Here is a 15,579-nt window from a genome sequence, read left to right as displayed (position 1 = left end):
GAGCCTCTTGCTGCCAATTATCCAATGGGAAGTCGGGCCGGGAGCGCTCTTCCATAATTGCTAAGTTGGCACCAGACTGTGAAATAAATATTGAGGCTGTCAGTCCAAGTAAATTGTGTAGTCAGCAAGGAAGCCCGGGGAAAGGAGAGTGTTCTGCCTTTCTCCATTTCGTGCCTGAGCCCATAAGCGTCCTGAAGACTATGCCCACTGTGTTCATCTCGGTGTCCCTGGAGCCCGCTACAGTGCCTGGTGTAGAGGAGACACTCAGACGCCCAACTAACCTTTGCTGGATGCCTGTGCACAGAAACATCGCCCAAAGCCAAGGGCCTCTACTTCTAGTGGCTTTCACTGAGCCCCTCCTGGGTGCTAGTGTTTTCAGGTTAAGGCCGATGAAATAGCAGTTACATTAAGTCCAGGCTTACAGAATGACAAGTCCAAGGTGTCCCGATTCCATTAGTAGTTAGAGGTAAAAAGGAGCCCAACTTTCTCTGAGAATTTACCAACATGGCAGCCCCTGGCGTGAGTCTCCGGTTCACTGGCAAAATGTGGTTATTAAAGGCTTCAAAGCAGAGCCTTGAAGGGACCAAAAGGGCTACTGCATCAACCTGGGGCCCAAGACACAGGTATTTACTGCACAGGGGAGTTCTAATGGGAAACGTCTTAGGGACATCTCCGCAGTGACCCTGCCAGGAGAAGACCAGGTGACATGAGGTTCTCAAAGCCATCCTCTGGCTTCACGGCCAAGCGGAGGGTCCCAGCTCACCCAAAGAATTGACTGTATAGAAGAGGCCCTGTGAATGATGGTCCCCTATTGCCATCAGGGGCTCCCCATAGGAATGGCTGCCCAGGGCCATTGGGAGGGAGAGGTCATCTTAGACGTGACCTTGGGCCTGGGGTCACTTGGCTGGGGAAGGACAGACTATTGGACAGGGAGCAGGGCCTTGGAGATACAGGAGCGGGAAGGTGCTGGGAGGCAGAGACAGGGCTTGTCCCTTCTCTCGAGTCTAGACCTGGAGCAGTCTCAGGACCTCCAGGGCTCCTCCTGGATGACCTCTGCCCAGAGCTGGAACAAGAACCTTGGCCCTTGGGCAAGGAGCACAGGTCAGACCCTCAAATCAGGTATGTGTTGGGGGGAAGATTGGGGGTAGCCAATGGGCACAGGGAGAGGCCCAGACAGGCAGGTTCTCTGCCCTTGATAAGGGGCTGGCGCCCCCACAGGAGAAATGGTGCTGGCGGTGACAGTGGTGAATATTTGAATTTTAGGGTGCAGGGACAAAGGCCTGGTCACACTGCCTGGTAAGGCCTGGATGGTAGAAAATGGAAGGGCTTTAGGAGCTGAGCTGGGTCGTTTAGAGATCCTGGCTTTTAACCTTTCTTGGTAGTTCACAGACCCTCCTGAGAACCCAGTGGGAGACAGGGGGATGGGGGACCCTCCTTCCCAGTAATAAAACACACACACACACACACACACACACACACACACACACACACACACACACACACACAGTGTGCGCGCAAACCATTCTGTGGATCCCCTGGAGTCATGGTTTCCAGGAGAGGGACTCCTGTGGAGGAATCTAGGGTGGGCTGCCCCTGGGGGGCCACATTCCTGAGGGTCATATGCCCTCCCATCTTGGTTTCCTGTTTGCTTTCCCTTAGCTTTTGGTAAACTCTCATCTGCACATTCCGGCCCCCCACGACTGTGTCACATTTGCCAGGAAGGGCCACCGGCGATTTCAAGCCACAGCATCAAAGAAACGGCACCTCTAGACCAGGTCGGAGTGGCTCACCTGCAGCCGAGAGCTTCTCCATCCAGCATGCACTTTGGACACTCTGGGGTTTTACCTTATTAAGAAAAGTGGCATTTCCTTATAGAGACTGACTATAATGTCTGCTGGGGCCCGAGGGGAAGAAAGATTGTGGTAAATGTCAGGACTAAAAACATTAGGGAGAAAATGCTAGAAACACCACTGGGGGCAAGGGGCTCGGTTAGCTGGGGGCAGGCATCGCGCTGGGATTGGCTGCCTGGTCCGGGTCTCGGGTCATCGTCAACTATTCGAGTGGGAGGCCTCCCAGCAGCAGAAACCTGTTTAGCGATGTCCACGGGGGTGGGGAGCTGCAGACAGCCTCTGCTCATGAGATAAATGGGAGAATTAACGCACGTCTGTCTTTCTACCTTGGGCGTCCTCCTCTCTCACCCTCACCGACTGCTTGGGTGCAATCACTGGGGAGCGTGGGCCAATGAGGGGGGCTGTGGAACACGCCTACCTGACCTACTGCCCTCTCCAGATTGATTTTAATGAGGCTGTCTCTGTTCCCCATTTCTTGCAGCTGAAGCAATTTCCTTCTGGAATCCTCCTGAAGCTTCTCTTCAACCTGAAATGACGATGAAAGCGAGTACTTGCTGCTAATGTGATCATAATGCACTCTGGGGAAATTCCTCTAGGATGTCTAATGGCCGTGGGGGGTCCCAGAGGGGTAGGCACAGCTGCAGCCCATGTGGCAGGGGTCATAGGCGTGCACGGGGTGGAGGCAGGCTCTGGGGGCACTGTCCGTTGGGGGAAAGGGCTGGGCTCTGCACCCTGGGCTCAATATTTGTCCTACCCCAGGCTCTAATCCCAGCCCGGTCCCTAACAAGCTGTATGACCTCAGCAAAGTCATTTCACTGCTCTGTTATTCAGTGTCCTTATCTGTCAAATAGGGTGATACTAGTTCCCTCTTCACAGAGTTATTGTGGGGATTTAAAAAAGCTTGGAATAGTGACAGCGCTTCGTAAGGGCTCTATAAGTGTGTTAGATGTTGTGACCTAGAACAGGTGGATGACAGTAGCCACTATGCAGTGTCATCCTAACACCATAAGGAACCGCCGCCCATCGTGGACACTTGGTAAATGTTACTGCTGGGTTTATTATCGTAACTGTTTATTGCTACCACTTCTAGCACACTTACCAAGGGAAACCGCTCTGGGAGACTCGCTAAGCAATGGCTAGTAAAGAATTGTAGCCTGCAAAAGAAGGCGTTTAAAGTGGGGAAACTTGCCCATTTTCCCCCGCTTGCTCGAGTAATGGGCAACTCGAGATGAGCTTGGGCGTATTCGGTGCTGCCCTCTGCTGGCCATTACAGGACCCTGCAGCTGCTCAGTTCGTATCTGAACCATGAACATTTTGGGCATCTGCTGAGCCAGGGCTGAGGCACTTCCAGGAAATGAGACAAACTCTCCTAGATGAGAGGATTTTGTTCTGAAACAACCTCACAAGTGGCTTATTAGGGGGCTAGAGAGGGGTCACACAGATTTCATGTAAAACACCCAGAGCAACCAGTAAAACTTTCTGAGTGGCAGGGTGCAGCCAGCCCAGTGAGCTGCTTCCCGGGAAGGCCGGCTAAGCTCGCTGGGCCTCAGTTTCCTCACTTACATCCTCTCAGGTGTAAACATACCCCAGCTTCTGTTTCGGCGGACGTTTTTCAAATGCTGCGAAAGCAGAGGCTGTCCAGGGCTGTGTTCTGGCTCCTCCTCTCAATGGCCTCCCCACCCCCAGCCCCAGCCCCAGCTCTGGCAGTCCTGTTCCTCATATCACTGCCACACAGCAGGCCCTTGGCACCAGCTGTCAGAGATTTATTTATTGAGCTCCTCCCCTGTGCATGGTGATAGGGTTTGGCTGTGTCTCCACCCAAATCTTAACTTGAATTGTATCTCCCAGAATTCCCAAGTGTTGTGGGAGGGACCCAGGGGGAGGTAACTGAATCATGGGGGCCGGACTTTCCCATGCTGTTCTCCTGATGGTGAATAAGTCTCTTGAAATTGATGGGTTTATCAGGGGTTTCCACTTTTGTTTCTTCCTTATTTTTCCCTTGCCACTGCCATGTAAGAAGTGCCTTTTGCCTCCCGCCATGATTCTGAGGCCTCCCCAGCCGTGTGGAAATGTAAGTCCAATTAAAACTCTTTTTCTTCCCAGTTTCGGGTGTGTCTTTAACAGCAGTGTGAAAACGGACTAATACACATGGTCTCAGGCTAGGCCCTGAGCACCTTTGGCCGTGACGCCTCCTTGCCTCTAATTTATTTCCCTCCAGAACATCCTTCATGGTCCTGTGAGAGGGTTACCAAGTGGTGGGGCAGCACTGTCTGGTAGAACTTTCTGCAGTGATGAAGTGCTCTAACTCCATACTGTCAAATAGGGTGGACACTGGCCACATCTGGCTATTGAGCACTGGAAGTGTGGCTCATGTGACTGAGGGACTGAATTTTACATTATATTTAATTTCACCTAAATGGCCACATGTGGCTAGTGGCTGTGCCACAGTAACTGGAGTCAGACAGGCCTGGCTTCCCCCAATCTTGGCTTTGCTACTTACTGACTGTGTGCCTTTGGGTAGTGACTTGACTCTATGCTTTGACTCCGTCCTCTGTAAAACAGGCATCTTGAAAAGCTCCAATATATTTAAAAAAAATAAAATGGGCATAATAATTTCTAGGTCAGAGTTGTTGTGAGGATGAAAAGAGATGAAATGTTTGGCAAAATGCTGAGTCCATGCAAAATTGTGGTGCTCATTTTCACCATTATTATTAATCGCAAATTTAAACATATTAGTCCCCTCAGTAGCTCCCCACTGCCTAGGTAGTACACAGCCCACGCTCCAAAACTAATGAAAAACAGCAAGGCAAAGATTCAAGAAGCCCATACGAACCCCAATAAGATAAATAAAAATGAATTCACACCTAGATACATCCTAATAAAACTGCTGTAAATCAAAGGAAAAGAAACATTTTAAAAATTCAGAATATAAAAAGATTATACAATGGTGCAATAGTTAGGTTATAGCTTACTTCTAAATAGAAACAATTGAAGCTGAAAGACAATGGAATGATAGACTTACTGTCATCTATAATGTGCTGAAAGAAAATAATTGTCAGTGCAGAATTCAATACCCAGTCAAAATATGTTTCATGAATGAAGGATAAATATAGAAATTTTCAGACACATACACATGCATACATACACCATGCACACATGCATACACATGTATGCACACACAGGCACACACGTGCTTGCACACACAAATGTACACACACACTCCTGAGAGAATATGACACTAGCAGAGCCATGCTGAAGGAAAACACTAAAGGATGTTCTTCATACTGAAGAAAAATGATCTAGATGGATGATCAGAAATGTAGAAAACACACAATAGTAATGTGTAGATATGGATGTTGACTATAGAAAAATATTAATAATGTCTTTTGGAGTTTCAAATATAGAGAGAAGTTTAGAAAATGACAACAATGGCATATAAGTCTGGATGGGGTAAGTGAAGTTAAAGTGTCAATCTCTAAGTCATTGTGTTAAGAAGAAGGACATAATTATTAATGAATATTGAATTTTGGTAAGTTGAAAATGCATACTGTAAAATTTAGAATAACCACTAAAATAGTAAAAGAGTTAAAAACTCACCAAATATTAGATTTTCATAAGTCATGAATGCATGCTATTGTCTTATGATTACTAAAAGAAGAGTAAAAGAGAGAACATTTCCAAGCTAATACAGGGGAAAAGCGAATGATAAAAAACTATCAACTCGGCCAGGCGTGGTGGCTCACGCCTGTAATCCCAGCACTTTGGGGGGCCAAGGTGGGCAGATCACGAGGTTAAGAGATGGAGACCATCCTGGCCAACATGGTGAAACACTGTCTCTACTAAAAATACAAGCTTAGCTGGGATTCTCAGCTATTCGGGAGGCTGAGGCAGGACAATTGCTTGAACCCAGGAGGTAGAGGTTGCAGCGAGCTGATATCGCACCACTGCACTCCAGCCTGGCGATAGAGCAAGACTCTGTCTCAAAAAACAAACAAACAACAACACAAACCCATCAACTCAAATGAAGGAAAGAATGGGGAGAAAAAGGAACACAGATAGTACACCTGGCCCTGAGCAAGAAGCTAAATTTAAATCCCAATATACCAGCAATTATATTAAATATACTTGGACTGAAAGACAAAGACGGTCAAACTGTATAAAACCTATGTGTTGGTCAGGCGTGGTGGCTCACGCCTGTAATCCCAGCACTTTGGGAGGCCAAGGCAGGTGGATCATGAGGTCAAGAGACTGAGACCATCCTGCCCAACATGGTGAAACCCCATCTCTATTAAAAATATAAAAATTAGCTGGGCATGGTGGCAGGCGCCTGTAGTCCCAGCTACTTGGGAGGCTGAGGCAGGAGAATTGCTTGAACCCGGGAGGCAGAGGTTGCAATGAGCCGAGATCACGCCATTGCACTCCAGCCTGGGACAGAGTGAGACGCCATCTCAGGGGAAAAAAAAAACAACAAAAAAAACCTATATGCTGTTCACATGAGTTACACATTGTAAAATAAAGACTGACATAAAAAGTATGAAAAAGATAGTCTATGAAAACTCGAATCAAAAGAAAGCTAGTGTAGCTGATGGAGCTACCTTAATGACAAAGACTTTAAGGGAAAAACATCTCTAGCAATGAAGAGGAACATCTTGTGACGGCCAAAGATTTGATTCGATAGGAAGTAATGAAATGGTAAATATATATGCATCTACTAACACAGCCTCAAAATATATAAAGCAAAGATTGACAATATTAAAAAAAGAAACAGACAAATCCACGATCATGATAGGATCTTTAAACAATATGCCTCTCTCAGTGGCTGACAAAACACACAGACAAAAAAAGTCAACAAGAGCATTTAAGTTTTGAGCATTATCAGGAAGCTTAATTTAATGTCCATATATAGAATACTAAACCCAATGACTGCAGAATGCATATTCTTTTCAAGTGTGCATGTGTAACTGCAGTTGGCCACATGCAGGCCATAAAACAAGTCTCAATTAATATCAAAAGATTGAAGTTACACAGAAGATGTTCTCCGACCACAGTGTAATTAAGCTAAAAATCAGTAACAAAAAAGGTAAGCAGAAAACTCTCATATATTTAGAAATCAGGAAATAAGCTTCATAGTAACCCATGGGTGAAAGAAGAAATCACAATGGGATTTGGAAAATATTTTGATCTGAATAATAACAAAAATACTGTGTACTAAGACTTGTGGAATGCAGCCAAAGCCTTGTTTAGAGAAAAACTGATAGCCCAGAGAGCATTTTGACTCCATGTTCATGACTACAACTATTTAAAAGAAAAATATACCATAGCAAATTCATTTTCATTGAGAGGGTATTTTCTAGAGCGAAGTTCATTAAACCAATTGTTTAACAGATTTCCAAATGTTTCCATTTTCACTTTAGTCTCCTGAAATTATTTTGATCTGGATCAGTTCTTTTGTAGGCAAATTATACAATTATGATTTGATTCATCCATAAGTTTTTCTGGACCCTATCAAATATTTACCAATCACAAGTCTGTCTGTGTTTTATTTTGTAGTTCTCATTTCTACCATGTCCATTTTCCCCATATTATATTTTACAAATCTAAACTTTTTCAAGAATATTTGATTTTTTTAAGTGATTATTTTAATTTTTTGTAGAGACAGGGTCTCACTGTGTTGGCCAGGCTGGTCCTGAACTCCTGGTCTAAAGCAATCCTCCTGCCTCGGCCTCCAAAGTGCTGGGATTATAGGCGTGAGCTACCGCACCTGGACAAGAATATTTGATTTTTCTAAGCTTTAATTGATAAATAAATTTTACTCTGTATAGTTTTAACTGTTGATTTTAATTTTGTGTTAATTATTTCTGCCAAGTCTACTTATGTCTGGCCAACTTTTGCAGGCTTCAATACTATCCATAAGATGTGATCCTTGTGTAGTATACATTTCAGCTTGTGAGGTTTTAATGATTTGACTTCTGCTGACTATACTCACATTCATATTAAATAAAATTGGATAAAAATAGATTATTTGCTTTTATTTCTCAGATCATCCCTGAGAACCTCCCTTCACACAGAATTCCTCTGCCTTTTAGATTTGTTCTTAAAATATTCCCAGTTGTGGTTGGGCATGGTGTCTCACACCTGTAAGCCCAGCACTTTGGGAGGCTGAGGCAGGAGGACTGCTTGAGGCCAGGAGTTCAGGACCAGCCTGGGCAACATAGTGAAGCTCTGTCTTTATTAAAAAAAAAATTCTTAGTTTTCTCAACCATCTTCTAATCAAATAAAGTAGATGATTCAAATGGAAAGAAATAGATACTGTCCGCACTGTTCAGGACTCTTGAAGATATTTTCAGTTAAAAAAATTAAAATATGTGTGATCCATAAGCATCTTTTATACAACTCTTCAATTGGTTATGTTGCTAAAAGAGGTCACCATTAGTTTAAAACAATAGGACTTGCTGTGCTGATGGAAATTTCCATATCTGTGCTGTCCAGTGCAGCAGCCACTAGCTACATGTGGCTACTATGCACTTGGAACATGGCTGGCAACTGAGGAGCGACGTTTTGTTTTATTCATTTTTAGTTAATTTAATTTTTTTTCTTTTTTTTTTTTTTTTGAGACGGAGTCTTGCTTTGTCACCCAGGCTGGAGTGCGGTGGCGCGATCTCAGCTTGCTGCAACCTCCACCTCCCGATTCAAGTGATTCTCCTGCCTCAGCCTCCTGAGGGGCTGGAATTACAGGCCTCCGCCACCACACCTGGCTAATTTTTGTATTTTTAGTAGAGACGGGGTTTCACCACATTGGCCAGGCTGGTCTTGAACTCCTGACCTCAGGTGATCCATCTGCCTCAGCCTCCCAAAGTGCTGGGATTACAGGCGTGAGCTACCGGGTTTAATTTAAATGTAAATAGCCATGCGCGGTTAGTGGCTACTGTGATGGATAGCACAGGTCTGGAGTATGCAATACAATTATTTTTCCCATGATGGGAAGGGACATTAAAATAATTAAGCAACACTAAACTCAAAACTGGGATTGGGAGGCCGGAGGTGGGTCTCATTACCAAAAATCAAGAAACAGTTTTGGAAGGCAGTGAGGAGTAGTGGGGTTACTCACACGGGCCTTGGAGTCAGACCAATCTGGGTTCAAGTCCTGACACAACTACGTTATGGAGTGAACCTGGTCCCTTTCCCTGTGTGAGCCTCAATTTTCTCAGCTGTAAGAAGGGTTAATACCAGCATAGGTCACTTAAAGGACTAACAGGGATGATGAGTGGGGAGCTACCGCCCACACCGCTCTCTGTGCCTGTTGTCCACTACGTACCTTGCTTTTTTCTCTCAGAGTCCTAGAGATCACGCTTTGTTCAGTACAACTCTTCCTCAGCTCCGCCCTAAGCTTCTTCATTTCTTTCTCCATGTCTTGGATTTGCTGAAAAAGTTTCAACAACAGAGGAGTGAACCTCCCTGATGGGGGCAGGAACTGCCTTCTCGGCCGAGAGGTCTGAGCCCTCCTCATCCCCTGGCATCCCATCCATTAAGATCCATTAAGGTGGAAAGCTTGTCTGATATCAGCTTGTTTAATTCCTTCTCCTGGAGGAAGGTTTTACATCTCTCAGGAAAATAGACTTTATTTTTCAACTGATATATTAAAAGTTCTGGATAAATGAAATTAGTTTCTTTTGGAAGTCAGTACAGCTCCTGGATTAAGGACTACAGGACATCCATCAACTCACTTGAAACCCTGCTCTTGGGGTGTATTTTTGAGTTCAATCTAAAGGGCCAACTGTTTGGAAGACTCAACAGGCAAGGTCTGGAGGAACGGAACAATGAAATGTTTTTTCTCTTTTGTTTGAGGCACAGAGTAAAATGTTCCTGGCCTGGAGGAACGGCGCTGGTGTGGGGAAGAGCAAGTTGGGGAAGCTGAGCTTCCCAACGCGTGGAAAACGCACACCTGGTGATGTGCAGGGTGGATTCGGAGGGTGTGAGAAATACACCTCCTTCGACTTTTAATGGTCCTATTTTCATTGTATTTATTTTTATGGTTACCTTCTACATAAGGCAAATAACATTTTTTTTTTTTTTTGAGACGGAGTCTCGCTCTGTTGCCCAGGCTGGAGTGCAATGGCACGATCTCGACTCGCTGCAACCTCTGCCTTCCGGGTTCGAGCAATTCTCCTGCCTCAGCCTCCCAAGCAAGCAACTGGGATTACAGGCACCCGCCATCATGCCCAGCTATTTTTTTTGTATTTTAGTAGAGATGGGGTTTCACCGTGTTCCCCAGGCTGGTCTAGAACCTCTGAGCTCAGGCAATCCACCCACCTTGGCCTCCCAAAGTGCTAGGATTACAGGTGTGAGCCGCTGCCTTGTTTTGTTTTTACAAGTGGGTGTTAAATAGTTGTGTTTAAATAAAAATACTTCAGGAAGTGTCAACAATGGTGCCTGCGGCTAGGATAAAACTTGGGACAGTGGAATACATGTTTGGGAGTCACAGGTCAGGGGTGGGGCGGGGGACCATGTGGTGGCCAGCTGGCCAGCCTCCTGTCCCTGTCCCCGGTCTCAACCCCAACCTGGCCCCAGGAGAAACCCTTGAGGGAGCTAGAGCCAACTGCCCAGGGAATCCTGGGGCCCCTTCACCCATCTCTTTCTTGCAGAAGCAGCAGATCAAAGAGCAATGAGACTATGTTAAACAAGCAAGCACAGAGCCCCAGAGCTTCGTGCTTAGTGATGGCCCAGGATCCCACCAAGAACCTGAAGGTCAAACTGTTTTTTCTGGTGGTACCTATGAAGGAGGAAGCTCAACTCACGGTTTTGCAGAGTTTTAACTCTTTCTCCTGGGCTTCCCTGAGCTCCCTGTGAGCATCTTCCTGTTTTAACTCTTCCTTTAGCACCGAGCACTGTGGAGAAAAGGGCAACAGAGAAAGAGGCCAACGTTGGCCATGTAGGGTTGTCGGGGGAAGGAGGGGCTCCAAGGCCCCACGTGAGTCCCTGAGAACATTTCCTGCTGTTACCATCCAGTCACCCACTGAGGTCCCAAAAGGCATCCCATGGTGTCTGACGGGCACACAGGATCCTGCAGCCATTCCCGGTTCTCCACTCAGGAAATGAGAGGAATAATGCCACTACTCTTATCTTCAAAAGCCAGCAATCTAAACCATAAGGAAAATCCAGCTTTGGAGAGTCTGTGCTGAGGAATAAACACTGATGTCCTTGGAGGGCCACTAGCGAGCTTGGACGGCTCTCAGTGCTTCACGCAATTTACTCCTCCAAGACACCACTGCCCTGGGAGCGGTGGTGAAAATGGAACACCCGTTCCGGAGGGCAATTTGGCAACGAGCGTTAAGAACATAAATAATAGGCCTCCTTTTTGACCCAGAAATTCTGCTTTAGGAATGTATAAGGACAATGGCTGGGCAAATCAGCAAGTCTGTAGGTTCCGGGATGTTTTTGAGAGTATTGTTAGCCATAGTGAACAAAAAGGAAATACCTGGCCGGGCGCGGTGGCTCACGCCTGTAATCCCAGCACTTTGGGAGGCCGAGGTGGGCGGATCATGAGGTCAGGAGATTGAGACCACCCTGGCTAACACGATGAAACCCTGTCTCTACTAAAAATACAAAAAAATTAGCCGGGCGTGGTGGTGGGCGCCTGTAGTCCAAGCTACTTCGGAGGCTGAGGCAGGAGAATGGCGTGAATCCGGAAGGTGGAGCTTGCAGTGAGCTGAGATCGCGCCACTGCACTCTAGCCTGGGTGACAGAGCGAGACTCCGTCTCAAAAAAAAGGAAACACCCGTGTCCGATAAGCCGGGGGCTGTTTGATTCCATTGTGCACAAACAAGAGAATATCATGGGGCTTTAAAGACCCATGAGAAAAGCTCTTATCCATGTGGGGAAACAGTGATTGTTTAAAGTTTAAAAAATGTGTATAGTGTAAATTTGTTGTTATATATCTGTTACAGATATATTTTTTCCAGGTAATTTTAGAAACAAAACAGAAGGAATATGCACTCAAGTACTGACATAGATTTCTTGGGGTGGCGTTTCTCTTCTCTCTTTAATTTTGCTTTCCAGTTTTAACTACTTTTTATTCTAAAATTAACACAGCACACGTAATTTGAAAAATAAAGACAGTCATTCGGATGTTCACATGAGCAATACCGTTGGTCACGAGGAGCCCACGTGCTGATGAACGCCAGGTGCGGCCTGGAGAAGAAGGCAGACCTGTTCCAAGGTCAACGAGGAAGGGAAGTGGAGACACAAGTAACCCAAATGCACTTCGTGGGCAGAAGAGCCCCGGAGGTGCTGTTTCTCCATATTTCTCCCACCTAACATCAGCTCTACAGCCCTGACACACATCCATACACCCACGCACCCCACACGCACCCCCACACCACACCTCCACACCCACACATCCACGCCCCATGCACCCCAAACGCACCCTCACTGACACACTCACCTACACACATCCACACCCCCACAAACCCTACACCCCCACACACCACACCCACACACACACACCTACACACATCCACACCCCCCACACACCCATATACCCCCACACCACACATCCATACCCCCACACACCCATACACCCCCACACCACACCACACTCACATACACACACCTACACAAATCCACACACGCACACCCATACACACACACATCCACACCCCCCACACACCCATACACCCACACACCACACATCCATACCCTCCCACACACACCCCCACAGCACACCCACACACCCATACACACCTACATACATCCACACCCCCCATACACCCCCACAGCACACCCACACCCATACTCATACACTCACCCACACACCTACACACATCCACACCCCCCCACACCCATACACCCCCACACCACACCCACCACACCCATACACTCACCCACTCACCCACACACCTACACACATCCACACCCCCACACACCCATACACCCCCCCACACATCTCCATACCCACATACACCCACACCCACACACACACCTACACACCCACACCCCCACACACTCATACATCCCCACACCACACCCACACACACCCACATACCCTCACCCACACCCACATGCACCCTCACACATACCCCCACACACCTACACACATCCATCCCCCACACCCTTTCCCCCCACACACCCTCACCCACACATCCACACACACCCCACACACCCATACATACTCCCCCCACGCTCACGCCTATACACCCCTATGCTCACATACCCATACACACCCCACATACCCTCTCACACGCCCACACTCATACATCACACCCCACACCCCCACATACCCACACACATCCACACCCTCACACACCCTCCCACACACCCATACACATCCTCACCCTCACACACTCACCCTCCCACACACCCACATACATCCTCACACCCACACCCGCATACCCACACACCTGAAACAGCGACAACACATGTAATCCAGGCAGTGACCCTGCTCGGGGGACGGATGCAGAGGGCCTGGCGAGGTGGGCTAACAAGGCGCAGAGGCGGAAGCGCACAATGAAAACCGGCCTCTCACTTCTCAAAACTGATTTTGTTATTCCCATTTCGCTGATTACAAAGGGGAGGCCACATCAGTTATAACAAAAGCCCACTCTGGGCTTGGACCCTGGTCTGTGTGCCCCCGGGGCTCCTGTCCTGCCTTTCCCCGGCTCCAGTTGGGGCACTGCAGTCAGCACCAGAGGTCACTTCTGCTGCTTCACCCTTGGACCCCCAGATCCACCCTGCCTGGGTGCCCATGCAGACTTGGCAAACTCATCAGGCACACCTGAGATGAAAGCTGTTAGGTTTTACCTTGACTCACCGTAACAGACACATCTCACAAATACTGAGAAATCCTATAGGTTCAGGATTCTAAAGTCAGAGCATTGAGGTAAATTTTGCAAATAGTTATTATTATTATTATTATTATTATTATTATTATTATTTGAGACGGAGTTTCACTCTTGTTGCCCAGGCTGGAGTGCAATGGCACGATCCCAGCTCACTGCAATTTCTGCCTCCCAGATTCAAGCTATTCTCCTGCCTCAGCCTCCCGAGTAGCTGGGATTACAGGTGCCCGGCTAATTTTTGTTATTTTTAGCAGAGACAGATTTTCACCATGTTGGCCAGGCTGGCCTCAAACTCCTGATCTCGTGTGATCCACCAGCCTCGGCCTCCCAAAAGTGCTGGGATTACAGGCATTAGCCACCGTGCCTGGCCTCAAAATTACTTTTAAACAGCCCTTGACTTGCCTACCAGGTTCACTCCACATAGAATATTCTTACCCACACTAAAGTCTAAGGGAAGAAATGAAAGTCTGTTTAACTGCACTTGGGCCTGCAAACATTCTGCTTCGAAGGTGACTGTGCAAACCAGTGGTGACTGGGATGAGGTGAAGCCCACCGTGTCCTCTTTTGCATGCAGTGATTCTATTCTGCTTTAATATTAAGCCTTGCCATGGAACTATCCATGCTGAGAGGTGCATTTGCTGCTGGAGTTAACCAAACTCATTTATAACGGGCATTAGAAAATGTTTCCTGGAGTTGAAGCTACATCTTGCTTATTCTGGGGCACATGCACACCGATCTTTGAAAAGTTGCAAAGAACGTGGCCAGCTGTTTTAGTTTTTCTAGGTGGGCATTTTATGTTTTGCCCCCCACCCCCCGCCCCCAGCACAATGGTGTGAGAGGAAAGAATGAAATTTAAAATAAGGGCCCAGGGGGAATGAAACAAGCATATCACATGACTTCACTTTAGTTGTTTTTCACCCGACGGCTACAAGGTGACACAGTCATCCTTACTCACTTTAGAGCCAAGGGCTTCCAGCTGGTGGTCCTTGTCCTTGTTCTCACTTTTTAGGTGACTGACCTCTTCCTTTAGTTGTTGAACTTGCTCATCCTTTGCTAACATGTCTTTTTGCAAAGATGACACCATCCCTGTAAAAAAGAAGACTCACAGAGGTCAAAGAGGCAGTGTGGATGACTGTCATCGCTGCTGCTGTCAACCAGTTTGTGACAAGCCTGGCCCTGAGAAGGGAGGTGTCTCCAAGGATCCCAGGAGCTTGAATGGGGTTGAGACCAATATCCACTGCACATCGTTTGTTCAAGGTCTCAGTGAGAAGGAGAGGTCAGTGCGTATTGCTGGAGACAGGAAACATCTGTCGGTGGTGCTGTGGGCATCGGCCCTGCCTGGGAACAAAGGCTTAGCAGAGAGAGGGACCAGTAGGGGCCATGAGATGGGCCTGTGGCAGCAAGGGACGTGTTGACTCACACTCATCTGAGTTTGGAAATCGTCTCTAGCACTTACTAGCTCAGTCGTCTTTTTTCTTGTCACCCAGGCTGGAGTGCAGTGGCACGATCATGGTTCACTGCAGCCTCGACCTCTTGGACTCAGGCGATCCTCCTGCCTTGGCCTCCCAAGTAGCTGGGACTACAGGTACATGCCACTATGCCTGGCTAATTTTTGTATTTTTTGTAGACATGGAGTTTTGACCATGTTGCCCAGGCGGGTCTCAAACTCCCAGGCTGAAGCAATCCACCAGCCTCCGTCTCCCAAAGTGCTGGGATTACAGATGTGAGCCACAATGCCCAGCCTTGCTTAGTGGTCTGAACAAGTTATTTAACCTCTCATTGTATCTACAGAGTTGTATAAAGAACATAGTAGAGTGGCTAACACATAGTGTTTATTCCCTGCCACCCACAACTATGTGTGGCAGCCAGCTTGCAAAATGGCCCCCATGATCCCT

The 15,579-nt window shown here is 47.2% G+C and overlaps 1 protein-coding gene across 1 annotated transcript in view; it reads right to left on the bottom strand.

The window, feature by feature from the left end:
- Nucleotides 1-15,579, bottom strand: part of FHAD1 (forkhead associated phosphopeptide binding domain 1) — a 144,970-nt gene that overhangs the window by 69,356 nt on the left and 60,035 nt on the right. Inside the window, exons 7-10 of the mRNA XM_030805368.1 lie at nucleotides 14,640-14,770; nucleotides 10,646-10,735; nucleotides 9,166-9,270; nucleotides 2,269-2,376 (exon numbers count right to left, since the gene is read on the bottom strand). Of these exons, the coding sequence (XP_030661228.1) occupies nucleotides 2,269-2,376; nucleotides 9,166-9,270; nucleotides 10,646-10,735; nucleotides 14,640-14,770 (434 nt within the window). The remainder of the gene's footprint in view (nucleotides 1-2,268; nucleotides 2,377-9,165; nucleotides 9,271-10,645; nucleotides 10,736-14,639; nucleotides 14,771-15,579) is intronic.

Source organism: Nomascus leucogenys, chromosome 24 (assembly GCF_006542625.1).
Source record: "Nomascus leucogenys isolate Asia chromosome 24, Asia_NLE_v1, whole genome shotgun sequence".
NCBI classification, from domain to species: Eukaryota; Metazoa; Chordata; class Mammalia; order Primates; family Hylobatidae; genus Nomascus; species Nomascus leucogenys.
The sequence above is the reverse complement of the archived record's forward strand: the minus strand, read 5'-3'. Positions and strand labels throughout refer to the sequence as shown.